The sequence below is a fragment of the Giraffa tippelskirchi genome, chromosome 1 (assembly GCF_054371585.1).
Source record: "Giraffa tippelskirchi isolate mGirTip1 chromosome 1, T2T-mGirTip1v1.2.pri, whole genome shotgun sequence".
Lineage (NCBI taxonomy): Eukaryota > Metazoa > Chordata > Mammalia > Artiodactyla > Giraffidae > Giraffa > Giraffa tippelskirchi.
Window position 1 is genome coordinate 179,067,501 of NC_137275.1, and position 22,784 is coordinate 179,090,284.

The 22,784-nt window shown below is 34.3% G+C and overlaps 1 protein-coding gene across 6 annotated transcripts in view; it reads left to right on the top strand.

The window, feature by feature from the left end:
* Window positions 1-22,784, top strand: part of ZCCHC7 (zinc finger CCHC-type containing 7) — a 240,347-nt gene that overhangs the window by 206,852 nt on the left and 10,711 nt on the right. For all 6 annotated transcript variants that reach the window (XM_081510583.1, XM_081510591.1, XM_081510601.1 and 3 more), the window contains one exon: window positions 69-104. In XM_081510583.1, the coding sequence (XP_081366709.1) occupies window positions 69-104 (36 nt within the window). The remainder of the gene's footprint in view (window positions 1-68; window positions 105-22,784) is intronic.

A 22,784-nucleotide genomic window follows, 5' to 3' on the forward strand; every position in this document is an offset into this window, starting at 1 on the left:
GCCAAAACCAACAGGCTGTAAAGTACCTTGTTTCATGCTCGCAGCTGATCAATATTTTTATTTTCCAGGCTTGCCCAGAAATCTGGAGGCAGTATCACCTAACGGTGAGTAGAAACACCTTTTTTATTTTCCCCAAGACCTAGCCTATTTACCCTTCTCTGAACTGCTGACCATAAAATATAGACAAGCATCTTCTACTGGAAGATAATAAACATCTGAAGCATTTTTGCACTGAGAAAGCAATAATATAGTTTTTCTCTTCTCCCCTGCCCACTACTCTGTCCTTTATCTTCCAGTTCTTGAAAGATTTTGATTGTTTTTTATTACTCACATCATTTAATGATTACATCATGGTATTTCTCAGTTTTCCTAGATGACATTCATTAAAGGGAAAAAGTATGCTAGGAGCAAAAAAGAACAGTAGTAATCCAGCAATCAATCCAGCATCTTTAAAATGTATTATCTACAGTCCACAAGCATACTATCCACACTATTTTCCATTATAATTTTTCTGGCTTTACTGAAAGCTTTACACATATGTTTTAGTGAAGCTAGAAAAAACTTAGTGTATTTTTCACATAGAACAATTCAGCTGTCATATCCTTAAGCCCTTCTTGACTTATTCAAAATGTGTAAATATCTTCTTTATACGATTTAAGTTATTTAATTCTTTGGTTTCTTCTTACTATGATTTTAGGCCAAGTAGAAGCAGAAAACATAGTCTGCTGTGGAATCAAATTGACTGAAGCTCAATATTACGAAGTCAGTTTATTTTTAATATTTAGCTTAAATAATTTCAGTAATTCACCATAGACCCGCTAGTCATTTCTTTTAATATATTAAATATGTTGTGCTGAGCAAGAGACAACAATAAAAATTACTCTTGTACTTATACAGTTATGCAGTATATTTAAAAGCAGTTTTTTAAAGTTTAACTTACTAAAAAAAGTTTTTTGTTTGTAGGAGGACATAGTAAAATAGAAAGGGCAAAGTTTTTACAAAACATGTCTTCTTTCTGCTCTCCTCTTAAGAAGTAAAAACAAACCAATAAGTCGACTCAGACTATCAGTGTGCCTGTTACAGGCCCCAGAAGTACATCAGGTGGTTTGTTTTCACATTCTGTTATCACTGTTTACTTTGTTCAAAGATTCTTGGTAGAAAGCTATAATTCCTCTACTATCCTCAACCCCAAATTGGGTTTTATTAAAATTCTTTAGTGTTAACCTCTACTCAAAAATAAATAAATACACACACATGTGAGTGAGCACTAGCACACACAGATATACATACGTTACACATATATGTTACAGATATAATGCATATGAATACATTATGTTTGTGTATAGGTAGCAGTTTTTTTTATCCTAACACACTGTGGTGAAATTCTTAGCCTAAACTTAATTGGAATCTAGTCATGTATTATACTTTTCACTCTGTGGAACTGTATAGCAAGTTTTTCATCAGCATTTTTATTAAGTAATAGCCTAATGTGTATGACATTGCATTAATTTTCTGTTTTCCTGTAAGTTAGAGAATTCAATCTTGAAAACTTGAAGTGTAGGAAATACTATTTTAAAACTATTCTTTTCATTATTTGCACCTATATTTTTTTATATAACTATCATAGAAGGATAGAAATCAATGTTTGATATTACAGATATTTTAAGGTTTGTTTAATATTATAGCTTTTGAAAAACATAAATTGTAAAAGGAATAGTTAGAAAAAAGTAGAAACAAAATGTATATGCTTTTGGAGAAATCACAGTATATTCTATCTGAAGGTTTAACAAAATCATTTTGAAAAGTTTTTCCTAAATCTGGAATCATGATTAATTTTTCAAAATAATATTGAAATAACTATCACAATTCTTAATGATCAAGTTTTAGTTAATATGTAATTAAGTGTTAGTTTCCTGTGCAAGTATAAATGCAAAACAAGTATAATTGTGTACATCAATCCAACTAAAATAAAATAGCTAAAATAATTATGCATATAGACAATATCCTAATGTGTGCAATTAAGCAATATTTAATCTTGAATAAAAGCAAGATGCATGATGAGTTTAGTCATCTTCAGCTCTTTTACTAGGCGATGGACTGCCATCTATTGACTCATAGTAGCCCTCACACATGAATGTGGCATCAATCAGGGCAATGACCAACTAATGAAGCCCAGGTTAGATCTGCTATTGTATAGTCATTTAAACTAATCTTCTTAAAATTGGATATTTCTACACATAATCATTGATTAATTTCTTTTTCTAACCAAAAAATGCCCATTTCTTATTCAGAATGAACTATGCTTTCTTTTTTGAAGGAAGTGGATTTGTATATCTAGTTTAGACATGTTTACATTGGAGAAGTTTTTGATTGCATTTATCTGACTGCCAATCAGTGAGGATAGAAGGACATTTACACAACCTAAAGTTTAACTACTACAATTTAAGATCTATCCAGGAATCACTTTCTTTTAAAAAAAAAAAATATATGTAGGTTAAACATAGTTTTATTTCTCAAACACATAGGAAAGATGGTAGAGTTGACTGGTTTAAATGAGCCTGTGAAATCAAATCAGAAATTCCTTAAAACACATTCTGAAATAAGAAAATTAAAGAAGTATTCACTGTTTTCAGTAATTTCATGAGAGGTCAAATAAAATCTCCTTTACAACTTATAACTGAATAATAGCTTTTTAACCAGACTTAACTAGACTCACTATATTAATTAAAAAAAAAAAAAAAAAAGACCATCATCCTAAAGGGTGCATCCTAATAAAACTCTGGCACTACATATATTTATGTATACATATCCATATTATAACAAATATTTGGCCATGTCGTTTTTCTTTATATATTTATTTAGTGGCTATAAAATTATATAATTTAATGACTTTAGATTATCAATTTGGAGATTTGCATGGGAAAAAGAAAAATATATGATTTTTATTTAGCAGTTAAATAATTTTTCTGAATAGTTTATGTATTTACCTCCTTCAAAAAATGTTTAGAAAGTTTTTAAAATCTTCAATAATATAGCACTGTTCTTGTATTTTAATTTCTGTAATATTTTCAGATTTTGGTAAAGCCTAACTTTGAATATTCCTTTTCATCTTTTAGATAACTCATTCTAGATTTAAAAAATTTCCCTCTTTAACTATTCAAGAAGGAAAGTCCCTTCCCCCACCCCCTGTCATTTCTAGTCTCATTTATATTAAAAATCCCAGGCCAAAATGGCCACCAACAGAGTTTTACAACCAACAGAATTTTTAACTAGTAGAGGCTATAATTTGACATGTTTTGGGCATTTTGTTAATCTTGTTTTTAATCTACTTACTTTAAAAAGTAACCAGGAGTTTGCTATTTGGGGGGCAGATATATTAAGAACCAAAAAGGACAATACATCTTTTATGTTTAATTTTGTGCTTGAATTTCTTTGTGTGCATTGTTAAAATGTGTTACAACCTACTACCTTTTATTTTAACTAAAAGTTTAAACAGGAAGCAAATGTGACCTTTTTGAGAGAATTAAGTTTTGAGTGTTTCTTTATATATAATGTTTGGAATACCTAGAATTCAAAAAACAAAATACTTGATCTCAGGGACATGAACAGAAAGGAATAGCTTCCCTGTCTTCCTTTCTAGTCTAGGAAAGGCTTGTGACCTGCGTTTACTAGTAATTAATAGTAGTCTTACCTGAACTAATTGAATGCCAGAGTGTATCTTATGGACCATCACTAATAATATCATTTCATCTTGCCACTTAGTTTTCTCTCCTTACTTGAAAACATCAATTTAGAAATGCGTTCTTTGGATTTTCACAGTATGGAAATGGGAGTTTGAATGTTACTCTCTAAAACATTCTCTGCCATACATTGAATAGGCAACCCTAAATGCCAACAGATTTAAATTTAACTTTAGAACTGTGTTTTATAGTCCAGAAGGAAGGACCAAGAAAGTGGAATTTCATTATGAGGCAACAGCTATACAAAGGCATTTATCCTGGAATTGTGATATCAGTTAGGGTGGGTGACAGTTTTCTAGCTGGCTAATATTAAAATGGAATATATTTTAATTAACTTAAAATGTGAAAAAATGACGAGTTAAAAGAGTTTCAAAAAGTCAGCCTCAAGCCAAAACCTTTTCTTTTCATGGACAAAAATCTCTCTCCCTCTTTTTCTCTTTTTCTTTTCATTGACTATATATTGGGAATCCTAAATCTCCTAATGAGAGCTTCTTGGCTACATGAGCAGAACTATAAAACCTACAAGAATCCCATACACACAGCGGATATCAAGTGCTAGGACTTTGATTTTTCTTCTATGTATGTGTGTCTAAAGAAATAGAACTGGTTACATACTGCGTTTTAAAATGTCAGATACCTCCAAACAGAGTGAGAACTAAGCCTCACTCTATTTTAGAATTATTTAAGTCACCTTTTTCTTCATACTTTTTTTTGAAGCCTGGCATACAAATTATCACAAACTAAGACTTTATAAATTCATTTTGGAGGCCCTTATTTTGGTCTTTCAGTTCACTTTGCCAGCTTCCTTAAGAACTGAGAATACTCTTGTTTAAATTGTAGGGCTTTTTCCTTTAAGTCTTGAATCACTATGGTTAAGTGTTGTTATTAAGATACTATACCTCTGTAAAATTTTTCAGAGTTTTAGTTTTTATTAAAATGCCCTTAATACTGGAACACTACCATAAATGTGAATGTACCATGCTCTGAGGATTCAGATGGTACATGACTGTTTTGTAGTACCTCAGGGCCATCTTTCCATTGTAGTACTAGAAAATAAATCATGCTGCTTTCTGTTTCAGGTTACTTTGGTGTCTGAATAAAGAGTTTCTGAATAAGCATTGATGACTTACTTTCTAATATTCCATTTTGATAGCAGAGATAGAAAATATATTTGTACAGTGATCAAAATTTTTAAAGATTTTTTCAAATGGAAAATTTATGTGAGTACTTTAATATTTACTTAAACACTCACCTTGTTCTTAAAGAATTTAGTGTCACCATTTTGCTAATAATTTTTTAGTTCAATCTAACCATGTTTTGAATTTAGTATAAAAGATAATTACTACATTTACAGAGTAGGTCAACTGATTTTTTTCACTAGCATGTTGGACCACATTTGCTAGAACTTATCATTGGAAGCAATTGGAAAATGCAATTTCAAAGCAAATGAAACCTGGAATTATCAATCTCAATAAATGAGATTCATTTAAAAATAAATACAATTTGCCAAATCATCAAAAAGCAATTTTCGAAAGCTTCTGTAATAGGAAAGGGGAAAAAGGTGAATGTTGTGAATTATAAATGCATATGTTATTTTTACTCTCACAGTGTTTCCTCAGACCTCTAGACATTGTATATATACAAACTTATTTTTGAATTTGAGTAGAATAAATTATTTAGATTTGAATGTAGTTTATTTCTATTTATTGAAGCACATGAGAGAGCCTTCATATTTTTATTTTGTCAAAGGAATATTGAGGTGTCATCTCCTTCAGTGAGAATGCCCAACTTACTTGATTTCCAGTATTTTAATGCAAAAATTAGTTTGTTTTAAATGGGGAATCAATATGGGATATTTTGAGTAGTTGTTTCAATATATTTAAATAATAACAAGTGCTTTATGAAAATAATTCTAATGTAGATTTAAATGTTTCAGAAGAAATGAGAAGTATGCAGCATTCACACAATTTAGAAAAGATTCTTTATAAATATTTTGTCCAGGAAACAGCTGTGTTTTTGTCATTTTCTAAATATCTTTAATGTCCTAATCACCCATTATTGTGATTTCTGGTTTTTTTTAGGTAGTGCATGTTGCTAATAATAAACTAATTGAATCTTAAGCTCTATTATAAGCTTCCTTTCTTCATCTGACAAAAAAAATCCCTGTGCTGTTTGTATGCCCCTTAATGGCTGGGAGCAAAGTCTATAACATTTAAGACATATATTTACTATATAGGCTTCAAGTTTTACTTCCATTTTAGAATTTTAAAGAAATAGCTGTTGTGTTTTATATTTTCTTACCTGTTAATAAATGTTTCTCCTAAAGATGATAGAAAGATGGAAAATTGCATTTGGACTTTTGCTTTTTTTTCTTTTCCTTAGTGTATTCACCTGTATACCTACAAAGGAATTATAGTTAGTCGTTAGAGGGGCAATTTCTTCTTGATACTTAAATTTTGTTGCAATTAAATCTCAGTTTCTAAGTATTTATAATTTTACCATGTATAACATTTTAAAAATATTTTCTTTCTTCTCCTTAAAAAACATACATCATTCATATAATCACAAAGAAAACTACATTGTGTTTTCCTTTGAAGCTCTACACTTTGAAATACTGTTCCAAATATGACAAAAGTCAATGTAAGCAGATAGCCTGAGAATTTTCAAGATTCATGAAGTTTAATACTGCACAATAATACCTAGCTGTATAATAAATTAGAATTTAAAAATCTGAAATGTTGAATGCCTATTCTTTGTCATGTTAAATACACGTAAAGACTATAGAATTATTAGGTAGAACAATTTTAACATATTTGAGTGATTATTATTCATATGTGCTTTGAAGGGTGGTTCATGCATTCCTTAAATATATTCCAGGTGATTGAGCTTGTCATGATCTTCTCTGGACATTTCAATGCAAGAATAAAAGTATACTGGACCAGTAATATTTGTAGTAAGCATTCCTTTTAGTAGTCTTGCATGTGAATGACATGGTAGATTACAGTAATTCCTAACAGGTCTTAAGTATTTAGGAATCGATTATTCACAATCATGATCAACTATAACCTTTAAAGGTTTTGTTCAGTCATTTGACTAATCTTCAGGAAGAGGCTCCTAAAAGAACCCCTTGACTTATTGACATGAATAATCTATCTCAATTAGTGTTGTATTTTCTGTTATGATATAAAATACAGTTGTAAACTTAGGTTGAATTAAGTTTAAGATTTTAAAAGCAAAATCTCTTAAATTACTATAAGTTAATGGATTGCTGATAAACCCAGATTTTAGACTTGGAATTCATTTGCCATTTGATCCCCACATACCAGAAAGTCATGAGAGTTACATTTTTGCACATTTGCAGATATTTTCTTCTAGCTGTTTTGAGTTCAGCAGTGGTCCTCCAAGACCAACAACTCTGGTTTTTTAGAAATATCTAAACTATTATATGAAGAAAAATGCTACATGTTTAAAGGACAGTTAAGCAAAAATATTTTTTATAATATCTTTGGAATTAAAATAGATCTCCCCCTTAATTGGTATACCAATACACTAGTAGATCACATTTGAAAAACAAGAATTATTCACTAAGACTGTTCAGAAATCTGTATTAGCTTTGTAAAAAGGACTCAGTGTGTAAATCAATTGTTAATAAAGCTATCCCAGTATTTTAATTCCTCTTTTTCAAAATTCATACAGAATTAACTCTTAAATAGATTTTAAGGTCACCTTTATAATTTTGTAATATATTGATGTCTATAAATACCAATTTTACATAAGTATTGTTCCTTTACATGTATTTGCGAATTATCCCACATTTCTTTTCAGTTAAGGGAACTAAATTTTGGATTGTTCCTTAACTATATGTATATAATAAAATCTTAATTCTGTCATTCTTAAATCACTCACATTTCATTTATTTGTCTTTATACCATATTCCTTCTCACATATTAAAGTCTTTAGAAAAATGTGCTGTAAAGTTGGGGTGAAAGGGCAGGCTTATTTCTGAGGAAATTACTAGGAAATGTTTTAATCGTAATGTAGGGGAAAGAATGGCAGCTTTGGGATCAGACTTTGGTTTAAATTATGATTCTTTCATTTACTAGCTGTGCAAACCTAGTTAAAATATTTCCCTTTTGAGATCCTCAGTTTCTTCATCTGAAAAATGGGTATAAAGCCTTCTAGGGTTGTTGTAAGTATGCTGTGAAATAATAAATGTAAAGTACTTAGCACAGTACCTAACACATAGCCTATGTTCAACACTCTGTGAGCTCCACTACAGCAGTCCCACAGATGACTCACTCCTGTAGAGATAGAACACTGGACTAGTATCCCAAACTCAGATTATGTATTGTAACGTCTTTTATTTGCCTAAGATGAGATCCATAATGACCCTTTTACTGTCTGTCTCCTAAAAATATTTCTTCTTTAGAGCTGTTGAAATGAAATCCCCATAAGGAGTGTCTTTTCTTAAAATTACTTACCTCAGTTTTCATTTTCTAGTAATTTATGGTCATCTTCTTTCTAGATATATAGGTGAGTAACTTGTGATTAAATATAGGAAACAAATTATTTTCTTAATTTGATTTGCCTAAAAATCATTATAAAGACTTTTTAAGAGTATATCACAAACGTATTTACTCCCTCTCTTAGTGAAAATGATGATATAGAATGTGTACCATTATAAAGATAGAATGATATCATTTTGAAAAAACACATTGTTAATAAATGTATAATTCTTAAGTGATAACTTCAGTGTCATCTGAATATAGTTATCTCTCATAAGCAATTATAATACTTTCTACCAAGGCTAGAAAGTTTATGTTAATCAGATAAAAAATGAAGCAAAATAGCATATCAATTTTTTGCCCTTCAGGTAAAACTGCTTCCTGTGCCTTCATATGACTGATGCCAGAGACCAGCCTGATTTCACAGCAAAATATTGAGTTATAAGAGCTTGGTCAGTTGTTTTGAAGATTCCCACCCATATTCTCATATAGGTCCAGCAGAAAAGACAACAAAAAATTAAACACTTCCTCAATGGATGTAATTGATAGTCTTTCAAAGAGCATTCCTATTCCATATTCTTTATTTTAGGACAAGCAGGAGCTAAGATGGAGCATATTGTAAAAGCATTACTGCCCCCTCTTTAAGCAGGTACTTACTGCTGTGGAATTCTCTACCTTTGTGGCTGGTGGCTAAGAGTATTTCAATAGGATAAGCATGGGTGGGCTATCAGCAGGGGGAGAAGTATGTGTTGTAAGTCATGTGAAGTTATGACAAAAATGAGAATCTCGGGGCTTATTTGGATCCCCTGTGTATTAGCTAATAAATATAATAAAGCTATGGTTCTATTATTCTACAGTTTTTCAGTAGGATAGTTTATGTGCAATTATATGCAAAATATATAGGCAGATTTGAATATGTTAAGCACTGCATGTGGTTGGAAGATGTATATTAATGTGGTTTCTGTGTTTTATAGTCTATCCCAGTAAACATTCACATAAAATATCAATGGATTCACACATGTATGTGTTCTCTTTCCCTTCCCCCCACATCCTGTCTCCACGCCCTCCTCATCCCTCCACCCTTCATCAAAGCTTGTGGTCCTTTTCCATCTGTGTACTAAAAGGTTCTTTGTAAACCAAGCCATTTGTCCATCATTGTTTGGGGTCCAAACAGTGGTAAGATACCCTGTCACCGATCCCGCGTGCTATGAATGGCAGCTCCTCTCCAGACAATTGGCGGAGGGGCCAAGAAATATTCCTGAGAGGATTATTTAACCTTTCAATTTAGAGGGCACAAAGCCTAGCTGATTAATGAACTTTCTGATGGGCGCCGATAAGCGGATCTATTTCTTTATTTCCCCTAAAAGTGATTCCTTCTCCTGTCCATATTACTATAATCTTAAACATAAAATGTGGCAAATAGATTAAAAAACAGCACTAAAGAGTTTATCTGGCTGGCAAACTGAAGAAGCTAAATTAAAATTGGTAATGACAGCAGTGGCTCAGCCTCATATATGGTTTTTAAATGCACTGTGTATTTTGAAGAGACTTATTCTCCAGCACGACTGGTAATGACTGCTTTTGGTGCACAGTCTGGGGCTGGCTTCTGTTATCCCCACCCCACCCCACCCCACCCCCAAATAAATGAGTTGTGTTATCTGGATGGCTGCAGACACATACACATCCCCCTTTCTCACTGCATGGGCAGACAAGGTCGATAGCATTACAAGGTATTTGTGGCAGTGCTTGTTTCAGTTTTCAGAGCTGCCAGTTTCCAGGCGGATTTGAATTACAAAAGAAGAAGCTGGCATGAAAATTGAAAGGTTTTATCGGCTGGTCTGAAGCCTCATAGCACATTGCTTATTTATGCAGTCCATTTGCACCAGGAAATATAAAAAGGAAATACATTTTTAAAATAAGGCCATAAAGAGCCAGATATGTTTAAGATGGCAAATAAAATATAGATACCTATAATATCTTTCCAGGAAACGATTTTCACTTAATGTTGCACATTACTTCAGAAGAGCATTTATGTTGCTGTCATAAATTTGTGCGTTTGTGTCACTATGTAGGTAGTCTCTGGGGATTAAGAAGGAAGCCTTTGCTAACTTACTTTAAAATTAAAATAGACGGAGGGATAGCTCTGCAGTTTGAGAGCTACATTGGAAATATTTAAATAGGGTGGTAAATTAAACTTAAACTAACATTTTTACATTCCATGTAAAATTAGCTATGGCCCAGTGAATAAATGCCACCACCTTTGGAGAAAATTGGGATGCTTTTTAAGCCATGAAGATTTGGAGCATTCAGAGGTTAAATTACTGTGATCCTTACTGTCTTGCATATGTTCATTGTTCTCTGCTTACCGAGGTTTTCTTTTTTGTTGTTGGTTTTTTGGGGGAGAGGTCAAGTAGGGTTAGAATGTCATTTACAAAAGGAAAAACCATAAATTAATAAATTTAATAGCTCCTTATAAAACTTATGCTTCATTCATTTTAGTGTTCAAATATATTGTCTGTTAGATTTTGCCCAACACTTAACATTGTGAATATATTATCTGGTTGGGAGTTATACCAACTGTTTACCTCTATTCTTATTACGTAGCGTAGTTTTGACTTGAAAAAGATACAGTCATGTAATCCCTTACACTGTAGAGTACATAAAATGAACATATAAGTATACAAACATACAGTACTTCAAGGACTTGAATACTTAATGGTCTTGCCACACTGGTTATTTGCAGCCTTCAACCCATTGGCTTATAAAACTTAAGAGTATCCAAAAAAGGGGTAGGGAGGAAGTTATGTGTACATAGGAAATTTCAAATCAGAATAAAGCAACACACTTTATTTGCTGCAGTTCAAATGAACACTGTTTTAGAATTCATCTTGCAATAAAGCAAATTGCTCTATTACTCTCCGCTTAACCATGAGAGATGCAATTTTTTTTTTTTTTTGCAATTTTCATTTTCACCAGTGTCTGGTACCTTTTTCATGTTTTCATGACCTGGACTAATTACTTCATGTCGTTTTTTTTTAACAGAGAAAATATCAAAAGCATACACGTCTGCTGCATGCTAATGATGTGCTGTACATTTTTTCATGAATTTTCATAAGGATTTTTTCTACGTAGCATGTGTGGCTTAATGATGTAATCACCCGATAGACTAGAAAATGCTCCAAAGGAGACGTTACGGTCTGTTGTGTACATAATACATGTTTCAAAAATCTGCCTAATTAAGGAATTACTCGATGGATTGGGAGTCTGTTGGGTACATGACATAGTTTCTTTAACACATAGAAAACAGATATGTCATTATATATGGTGCTTTTAATGGAATTTTTAGGATATAAGGGAAATTAATGGCAATGTCTGCTGGGATACAATTGAATTCTTTTTTTTCACTGAGGAAAAACAAAGCTGAAAAATCTTCATGAAGGAAGCGTTGTTTTAAAATAATTTCAAAGCCTTTAGCTTGAGAAGAGACTTTATTCCCAAATCTCTCACAGGGAAGTAATAGTATGAATATTTGTCAGAACAGTATGCTAATGGAAGGTTTTGTTCAAACCATGGGTGGAGTAGACCTGGAGTTCAGGTTGCTAGGTGTGAGGGCGCACTCCAGAAAACCACTGAAAACAGAGAACAAGATACTAGCCTTTATGGGATAAGCATTTTTGCCTTTTCACAGACTCAGCTTTGGTTCAGTTCACTGCAAAACTATTTGCCCAACTTTAAAGTTTCTTTCTTTGATTCCTTTAGGCACCAGCTGTGATTTTCCTTGAATATGTACCAGTTACTTTTCTGTTGGCATTTATTTTGTGAACAACACCAAAGGAAAGGGAAGGCATCCATTCTTTCCCTGATGACTTTTCATAAAACTAAGTAAAATACTTAGAATACTATATCTGATTCTAGAGTTGGTAGTAAAAATAATATCTTTAAATTGGGGGAGAAGTATGTTTTAAATTCAAACTTTTGTTCTGTCCAAATGTGAAATTCATGCCATTAGGTCACTTCAATTAGTGGACTTTGACTATGTGGGCAAGCTTTTGGATTGTTGGAACATTTTCTTGACAAATTCTATTTGATTACTTGGGTTGGATATTTTAAAATACATGAATATTGGAAGGAGGCTTGAGCTGTTAGTGAGTTTATTAAAAGAATAAATTAATTGGAAATATTTTTGAAAGAATAAGGTAGTTCTCAAGCATGAAAAGCATAATTGATTTGAGAGGTGTGTATACAGATGTTCAGGAGGACTGAAGCTAAGCTCAGTGCTTTACTCAGTGTTATATTTGGTCATGAATACATTTAACTTCAAGCACTTAATGTATCTGCTTTTTAATCTAGATTCATATCACAAATTAGATTAATAAAAAACAGTCTAATCTTTAAGCATATGTATGATTATAAAAATAAGTCTATTTTGCATTCACAGAAGTAGAAAATTCCCTTTAATTAATGAAATTGATTGCAGATCCTATATAGTAATGAGCTTCAACTAGATACAAGCCCTCATTGGATCAAAGTCAGTCTAAATAAGGGCAGCCCAAGGTCACAGAGGGAGATCCCCAGCAGGTTCATTTGCATAAAAAATTACTGTTAGAAATAGGACACTGAGGCAGCTCTGGTGTTTTGATCTCTTGGCCTTTGTCATGGAGATTCCTGGTAGTGAAGGGAGTAAGGCCAGTGTCCCAGATAATGATTAACTGTTTTAATGGCATTCATTCATTCATTCTGCACTAACTACCCATGCAGAAAAAAGGGTTATGTAAAATGACATTAGAAGAAAATCATTTGTAATCGTTGCATCGGGCTGCACTTTGAGGAGACATTAGGAGTAAATCCGTGGCGTGGTAGGCTTACGCTTTATCTTCTGATATTTACTGAGTTTACTGGTGCATGAAAAGCTTTTAGCAAGAATAGCAGATGGGATGGACCTTTCATAGGTAATGCTATCTACCAGGTTATTACTTCTATATATTGATGGTAAAGTAATCTCCAAGATATCACCCTACAAATACAGATCATTTAAATGTCTGTAACCAAAAAAAAAAAAAAAAAGAACTGCTTTCATAAATAGTTCATTTGGTTATCCAAGTCTTTAGACAAATCTTTTAACTTTAAAAAAAGTTCTAAACAACTACATTCATTCCCTTGCATTTAACTTTTTGTCTGCAGTACAGACATGTATGACGGAACTTTGAACTTAGAGCTAATCAGTTGACACATTCTGCTTTAAATTGGACCTTTACCGTTAATTAAAAATAAAGACATGCTCCAAGACAGAAGTATTGAGTCACAAATCTCTATTTCTAACACTTTAAAGAGCTGTAAGATTTTTGTTAGATCATAGTATGAAAACTTGTCCACTGGAAATCATTATTGAGTTTTCAGTACTGTATTTTCTAATACAGAAATGTTCTCTAATTAGGTAAGATCTAGGCTGATTTCATTCCTATTAAGTCCTAGTACATGAAAGCAGCAGATAGCATTTGTCATGTCATTTACTAATTAATTATTGTGAAAGTTTGAATTTCCATAGCACAATATAAATACTGTTGCTATTTTTATTATAATAATGGAAGTTTTTAACTAGTGATATTATTCAGATGAATGAACATTCAGATGTTTGCACTTCATCCAGGAGCATAAATGAACAGTAGGACTAAATATGAAGCTTTTTGAATGAGATTACTTTCAAAATAAAATAAGTGTCAACATTAAACATGGTTTCAAAATCTTGATTAGAAGGATCTCTCTGTTCCTGGTTCTGTAAGACTGATTCCTATTCTCTTTGTATTACTAATTCCTTCCTGATACTGCCAGAGTACATCACTCACCCTCACGGTGAAGTATGAGAGCTTACGAAGCTGTATTAATTTTTTCAGCCTTTTTAATATATCAAAGCATAATTTTATGAGTTCTCCCTTAATGACACAAAAAAATTAATATTATTTCCCAAAGTATCCAGACTATTAAAAATAACTAAAATGTATTGGATGCTTACATGGTCCTTGTACTTGATATATGCATTATCTGATTATTAATTTATTAATACTTACTGAACTCCTACTATACACCTAGGCCTGTTCCAGGAGCGAGGGTACAACACTGAAAAAAGAAAACAGACAACATCCCTGCAAGTTAGGGGACAGGCAAACCAAATACATAAACAGTACAGGTGTCAGATGTAGTGAATGCCTTGGAGTTTTAAAAAAAAGTAGTGAAACAGGATAGGAAACACCAATTGGAGGGAGCTAGCAGTGTTAAATAGGGCGGTCAGGAGTGCCTTACAAAAAAAAATGACATCTGAGCCAAGACTTGAAGGAGGCAAAGGAGCTTAACCATGCTTGTCTGGGGGAAGAGTGCTGCAGACAGACAGAGCAGCATTGGTACTCTTTGCAGTTTCCTCAAACTTAAGCAGTAAAGTAAACTCAGAGAAATTCCATTAAGCTTTTGCTGTGTATCCTCAATCAGTAGCAGAGTTTCAGCATTCATGTCTACTTTAAATACTTTTATTGGCTGCATAATTCATTGTCACTTTCTAAAATTTTGGAGGCTGTAACATCTACTCATGCACCAGGTATTTATTGAGCATGTGCTGTGTTCTAGGTGAGATGTTGGCAGACTTTTTTTTTTTTTTGTCAAGAGCCAGGTAGTAAATATTTTAGCTTTGCAGGCCAGTCACTGGTCTCTGTCATAGCTCTATCTTTATAGCATGAAAAGCAGCCTGGCTGTGTTCCAATAAAACTTCACTTAGGGACACTGAATTTTGAATTGTGTATAATTTTCACATCTTACAAAACATTCTTTTTTTAAGATTTTTAAACCATTTATTTTTTCTATTCTAAAAATGTGTCTTTTATTACAGACCTCTCTCCGAAAATGGATTTAATATTATCCCTTTCTAATTTTTTATTTCTTCCAACTTCACTGAAGTATAATTAAATTTCAGTAAACATCACATATTTAAAGTGTACAGTTTGATCAGTTTTGATACATGTATACAAATCTGAGAGACCATCAAAATGTATTATTTATTTAATAATGCATTATTATTTTTGGCTGCACCATGCAGCATGGGGGATCTTCGTTCCCCAACCAGGGATCAAACTCGTGTCCCCTGCAGTGGAAGCACGGAGTCTTAACCACTCCCAACGGTTTAAAAGTGCCAAACCATTTTAAAATGTTAAAATCATTCTTGGGTCACACACAGCAGGCAGTGGGCCAGATTTGGCCTGCCAGCCATGGTTTGCCAACACTTACTCTAGAATCTTGGCATAGGGATCCAGAGTGGACTAGATGAAGATCTCTGTCCTTAGCATCTCGCATTCTAGGAATGGGGAAGCAGATAATAATGAATAACCAGTTTAGTATATTAAAGGGTGACATAGGAAAAGGGGATCCAGAGCACTGTAGCCTCTACTCTGAGAGGAAGTGACAGGAATGAACCACTGAAGAGTTGTGTTGTAGTGTGACTTTCTTTGTGTTCTGTACTCCCAGGGAGAAGCCAAAAGTATTGTAAGGGGTACAGGTGCCCCTGCATATGAGGAAGTCCCTGCTTGTATCCATACCAGTCAAGTCAAGTTCCAGTGTCTGGATATACTTCCTAATTTGGTTCTCATCAACTCCCCTCATAATTACTTCCTTATCCTTTTGCATAGGATTTGAACCAATGGAACCTTTACTCAGTGAAATAAATATAAGTGAGAGTATTTTCCTTCTCATGAATGAATCTAGAAATCTTGGCTCAGAGATAAATTGTCATGTATCTACACAGACATCACTGGAGAAGGAAATGGCAACCCACTCCAGTATTCTTGCCTGGAGAATCCCAGGGATGGCGGAGCCTAGTGGGCTGCCGTCTATGGGGTCGCACAGAGTCGGACACGACTGAAGCGACTTAGCAGCAGCAGCAGCAACACAGACATAGAGAAACTTTTAAACATAGATAAGTTTTCCAGAGAACATTTATTATTTGGGGGATGGATTATGCCATCACTGGTTATAGTCTGTGCTAACAGTCACCAGTTAGTTGTTGAGTACCTACCATTAGCTTCTCATTAGCTTCCTGTGCCACTTAAATCCAACACTCTTCACCCTCATTTATGATACGGTCCCTTTTCACCTCTAGAACCTCCTTTTCTCCCAATTTTCCTTCACCTACCACACTTCCAAGTTATAGATATTTTTCAGATACTCAAATATAACAAGTTTATGCTCACCTCAGGACTTTTCACTACCTGTTCCCATGCCTTATGCCTAAAATGCTATTTCCCCAGTCATCACATACTTGGTGGAGTTATTATGAGAAATGTCCTTCGCAGTGAGAGTTCCCCCGTACTCAGTCTGAGTCATCACCAGTGACTCATTTACATAACATTTTAATTGCCTGTATATCATTTATTACTATCTGATACTGTCCATATGTATGTATCTTGATTTTATCTGTCTTTCACCACTGGAGATGCAAGTAGCAATTTTTGTCTTTCTCACTGCTCCATTAGCTAATCTTTTTTTTTTTTTTAATTGGAGGCTAATTACTTTACAGCGTTGTGCTGGTTTTTGCCATACATTGACATGAATCAGCATGGGTGTACATGTATCCCCCATCCCGAACCACCCTCCCCATCCCATCCCTCTGGGTTGTCCCAGCGCACCAGCTTTGAGTGCCCTGTTTCATGCATCTAACTTGGACTGGTGATCTGTTTCACATATGGTGATATACATGTTTCAGTGCTATTCTCTCAAATCATCCCACCCTCGCCTTCTCCCACAGAGTCCAAAAGTCTTCTTTATATCTGTGTCTCTTTTGCTGTCTCGCATATGAGGTCATCATTACCATCTTTCTAAATTCCATATATATGCATTAATATACTGTTTGGTGTTTTTCTTTCTGACTTACTTCACTCTGTATAATAGACTCCAGTTTCATCCACCTCATTAGAACTGATTCAAATGTGTTCTTTTAATAGCTGGGTAATATTCCATTGTGTGTATGTACCACAACTTTCTTATCCATTCATCTGCCGATGGACATCTAGGTTGCTTCCATGGCCTAGCTATTGTGAACAGTGCTGCGATGAACATTGGGGTACACGTGTCTCTTTCAATTCTGATTTCCTCAGTGTGTATCCCCAACAGTGGGGTTGCTGGCTCATATTGGCAGTTCTATTTCCAGTTTTTTAAGGAATCTCCACACTCTTCTCCATAGTGGCTGTACTAGTTTGGATTCCCACCAACAAGTGTAAGAAGGTTCCCTTTTCTCCACACCCTCTCCAGCATTTTTGTTTGTAGACTTTTTGATAGCAGCCATTCTGACTGGCGTGAAATCGTACCTCATTGTGGTTTTGATTTGCATTTCAACATTTGATGTTGAGCATTTTTTCATGTGTTTGTTAGCCATCTGTATGTCTTCTTTTGAGAAATGTCTGTTTAGTTCTTTGGCCCATTTTTTGATTGGGTCATTTATTTTTCTAGTATTGAGCTACATGAGCTGTTTGTATATTTTTGAGATTAATTCTTTGTCAGTTGCTTCCTTTGTTGTTATTTTCTCCCATTCTGAAGGCTGTCTTTTCACCTTGCTTGCAGTTTCCTTCATTCCTTCGTTGTGCAAAAGCTTTTAAGTTTAATTAGGTCCCATTTGTTTATTTTTGTTTTTATTTCCATTACTCTGGGAGGTGGGTGGTAGGGGATCTTACTTGTGATTTATGTCAGAGAGTGTTTTGCCTACGTTTTCCTCTAGGAGTTTTATAGTTTCTGATCTTACATTTAGATCTTCAATTAATTTTGAGTTTATTTTTGTGTATGGTGTTGGAAAGTGTTCTAGCTTCATTCTTTTATAGGTGATTGACCAGTTTTTCCAGCACCACTTGTTAAAGAGATTGTCTTTTTTCCATTGTATATTTTTGCCTCCTTTGTCAAAGATGAGATGTCCGTAGGTGTGTGGATTTATCTCTGGGCTTTCTATTTTGTTCCATTGATCTATATTTTTGTCTTTGTGCCAATACCATACTGTCTTGATGACTGTAGCTGTGTAGTATAGTCTGAAGTCAGACAGGTTGATTCCTCCAGTTCCATTCTTCTTTCTCAAGATTGCTTTGGCTATTCGAGGGTTTTTGTATTTCCATACAAATTGTGAAATTATTTGTTCTAGTTCTGTGAAAAATACCATTGGTAACTTGATAGGGATTGCATTGAATCTACAGATTGCTTTGAGTAATATACTCATTTTCACTGTGTTGATTCTTCCAATCCGTGAACATGGTATATTTCTCCATCTATTCCTGTCATCTTTGATTTCTTTCATCAGTGTTTTATAGTTTTCTATATATAGGTCTTTTGTTTCGTTAGGTAGATTTATTCCAAATATTTTATTCTTTTTGTCTCAATAGTGAATAGGATTGTTTCCTTGATTTCTCTTTCTGTTTTCTCATTGTTAGTGTATAGGAATGCAAGGGTTTTCTGTGTACTAATTTTATATCCTGCAACTTTACTATATTCATTGATTAGCTCTAGTAATTTTCTGGTGCTGTCTTTAGGGTTTTCTATGTAGAGGATCATGTCATCTGCAAACAGTGAGAGTTTTACTTCTTTCCAATCCGGATTCCTTATATTTCTTTTTCTTCTCTGATTGCTGTGGCTAAAACTTCCAAAACTATGTTGAATAATAGTAGTGAGAGTGTGCACCCTTGTCTTGTTCCTAACTTGAGGGGAAATACTTTCAATTTTTCACCATTGAGGATAATGTTGCTATGGGTTTATCATATATGGCTTTTATTATGTTGCGTTATGGTCCTTCTATGCTTGCTTTCTGGAGAGTTTTTATCATAAATGGGTGTTGAATTTTGTCAAAGGCTTTCTCTGCATCTATTGAGATAATCATGTGGTTTTTATCTTTCAATTTGTTAATGTGGTGTATCACATTGATTGATTTGCAAATATTGAAGAATCCTTGCATCCTTGGGATAAAGCCCACTTGGTCATGATGTATGATCTTTTTAATATGTTGTTGGATTCTGTTTGCTAGAATTTTGTTGAGCATTTTTGCGTCTATGTTCATCAGTGATATTGGCATGTAGTTTTCTTTGGTTTTTTTTTTTGTGGAATCTATGTCTGGTTTTGGTATTAGGGTGATGGTGGCCTCATAGAATGAGTTTGGGATTTTACTTTCCTCTGCAGTTTTCTGGAAGAGTGTGTAGGACAAGTGTTAGCTCTTCTCTGAGTTTCTGGTAGAATTCACCTGTGAAGGCATCTGGTCCTGGGCTTTTGTTTGTTGGAACATTTTTGATTACAGTTTTGATTTCCATGCTTGTGATGGGTCTGTTAAGATTTTCTATTTCTTCCTGGTTCAGTTTTGGAAGGTTTTACTTCTCTAAGAATTTGTCCATTTCTTCCAAGTTGTCCCATTTTATTGTCATATAGTTGCTGATAGTAGTCTCTTATGATCCTTTATATTTCTGTGTTGTCTGTTGTGATTTCTCCATTTTCATTTCTAATTTTGTCGGTTTGATTCTTCTCCCTTTTTTTCTTGATGAGTTTGGCTAATGGTTTGTCTATTTTATTTATCTTCTCAAAAAACCAGTTTTTGGTTTTGTTGATTTTTGCTATAGTCTCCTTTGTTTCTTTTTCATTTATTTTTGCCCTAATTTTTATGCTTTCTTTCCTTCTACTAACCCTGGGGTTCTTCATTTCTTCTTTTTCTAGTTGCTTTAGGTGTAAAGTTAGGTTATTTATTTGATTTTTCTCTTGTCCGTTAGCTAATCTTAGAGCAATATCTGGCATGTATTAGGCATTCAATAATTGTCTTTTGGGTGGTTTAAGGAAAGTATATACAGATGCTCATGCCATGTGCCTCACACTCTGATAATTGTCACTGATGGAGGCATCCTTGGACTTAGATTTTGCTCTGCTTGTCCCCTTCTTTTCTTTCATACACAATGTGGTTTCTTGAAATAGTCATCTATATTCTGTTCTTCAGCATCTTTCTACTTGTAATAAACCCCTTACAATCTGGCTTGTGCCTCTGCCTCTCGAATGAAACTGCTCACACCAGTTTCCAGTTGCCAACAATTTCCTGGCTGCCACATCCAATGGATTTTGTAGTCTTTGTCGTATTTGATTCATCAGTAGCGCTTGACAACTTCTCCATTCTGCCTTCACATCTATGGTACCATCTCTTTGGGTTTTATTTCTTTCTCTTAAACCATTATGTGCTTATCGTTGCAAATTTTATGTCACATCAAATAATATCTTTTAGATGGAAAAATTATTTCTCCTTACTAACTTCATGTCTTCCCAGCACTCTGCTACCTGAACAAATTCGTAAGCCACTGAGCATGAGTGGTATATGCTTCTGTGCATGCCTGTTAAAACTGTGTTTAATGGCTTTTTGCTAGTCTTAATTCATGACCCCCATTTTTTATTGAAGGATATATTTGTTGATTGTGTTTTTTATTATATCCCAATTTGTAATAGCTGAAGTTGTAAATTCCATTTTGTATTTTCAGTAGAAAGCATCTTTCAGGTTACTGTCATCCTCCAGTTTTTCATTTTAGGAAACAGGAGCTAAAAGTAAAGTTGTTTGAAGAAGGTTACTTTTATAACCTATAGTTTATTTTCATATATCAGGAAAATAAAACATCCACAGTCTACCTATTTGGCACATTAAATAACAAAATTAGTTGGCAGGCCAATTAATTGGCACTCTTTTGTTGGTACCCAATAAAGAATACAAGAAATAAACTTATTCAAGTTTATTCTCATCCATCCAATCTCCAAAAATATGAGGGGAATTAGTTTTTTTTCCTATTTAAAGCCCCTGCCTTTTCAGGAGTTTTGCTCTCTCCATCCATTCTCTGTGTCTTCAACTTCTCCATCTCTACTAGCTTTCTCACATGTTCAGATCTCTTCCATTCTACTAACAAACTCTGCCAAATCCTCTCCCTTGGTCCTGACAGATCTTATTTTGCCCCTTCTTATATATGCTTCATAAAGTAATATATACCTACTCTCCAGGCTTCCCTTGTGGCTCAGCTGGTAAAGAATCCACCTCCAATGTGGGAGACCTGGGTTGGATCCCTGGGTTGGGACGATCTCCTGGAGAGGGGAAAGGCTGCCCACTTCAGTATTCTGGCCTGGAGAATTCCATGGAGTCCATGCGGTCACAAAGAGTAGGACACAACTGAGCGAATTTCACTTTCACCTCCTCTCCACTTTTCTTCAACTTCCATTCATTTTTTAAACTTTTTTTATTATGAAATGTAATATACGTCCTGAAAAGTGCATCAAACATATGTGTACAATTTAATAAATTAGTTATATAACTTCCATTCAAGTTATATGACACCAGTGTGTTCAAAAATAGAAAATTACCGCTACCCTGAAATCCTCTGTGCTCTATTCTCTCCCCACAGGAAGTAATCACCGTCCTGGCTTTTGTGGGTTATCATTTCCTTGCTCTTCTTTGTAGTTCTACCACCTTTGAGTGCATCTCCTTCACTCTTCAACCCATTGCCTTCTATTCTCTCTACCTTCTGGCAAATTCCAAAATTCTCACAATGAGATTATCCATGAACAATGACAAATCTCATGGGTGTTTCTCAGTTCTAATCTCACTAGGCCTCTCTGCTATATTTGACATCATAGATCAGTTCATCCATCTTGGAACTACTCTAAGATATATGACTATATTCTCTGTGGCTTGCGTTCTTTAACCTCTCCTCCTTTGTCTCTTTCATAGGCTTTTCTGCCTGCCCTTCTCGTGTTGCTGTGCTCAGGGGTTCCAACTTTAGCTCACTGCTATTCAACTGGCTGCGGTGATTCTGAACACTCTGGTCATTTCAACCTCAGCTGTTGTGTAGCTTACTTTCAGATCTAATTTAGCTCAGACATGTTTCCTAAACCTTATCTTAAAACAGATAACTTCCTGGTGGACATCTGTCTCAACCGAGATGCTCAACATCCAAAACAGACTTCATCATCTTTCCCTCTAAATTGACTCTGCCCTCTTTTCCTACCTTTTCTGAATCAGTTGTTGACACTACTACTCACTAGTTTCCCCAAGTTAGAAACCTGAAAAGCATTCTAATTTCTCCTTACCCTCTACCCAAAATTTTCCATTTGATATATGCCTAATTCTTTAAGAGTAAATTTAAATTTTATATTTCAAGGGAAGCTTTGCCTGAGTTCCTCATCCCATCCAATAATGGATCCCTTTTGTCAGTTGATTAATACTTTATCTATGCTTCTATCACTGTGTTTACATTGTTTGCCATTATCTATTTATATTCCTGGGTCGGGAAGATCCCCTGGAGAAGGAAATGCAACCCACTCCAGTATTCTTGCCTGGAGAATCCCATGGACAGAGGAGCCTGGCAGACTAAAGTCCATGGGGTCACAGAGTCGGACATGACTTAGCGACTAAACCCATCTGTTTATATGTCTGTCACATTCTACTAGGCTTTTATTCTCCTTTATCTGAGATACCTAATACATAACACAGTCACAGTATTGGGCACAACGCTGAACGGAAGGA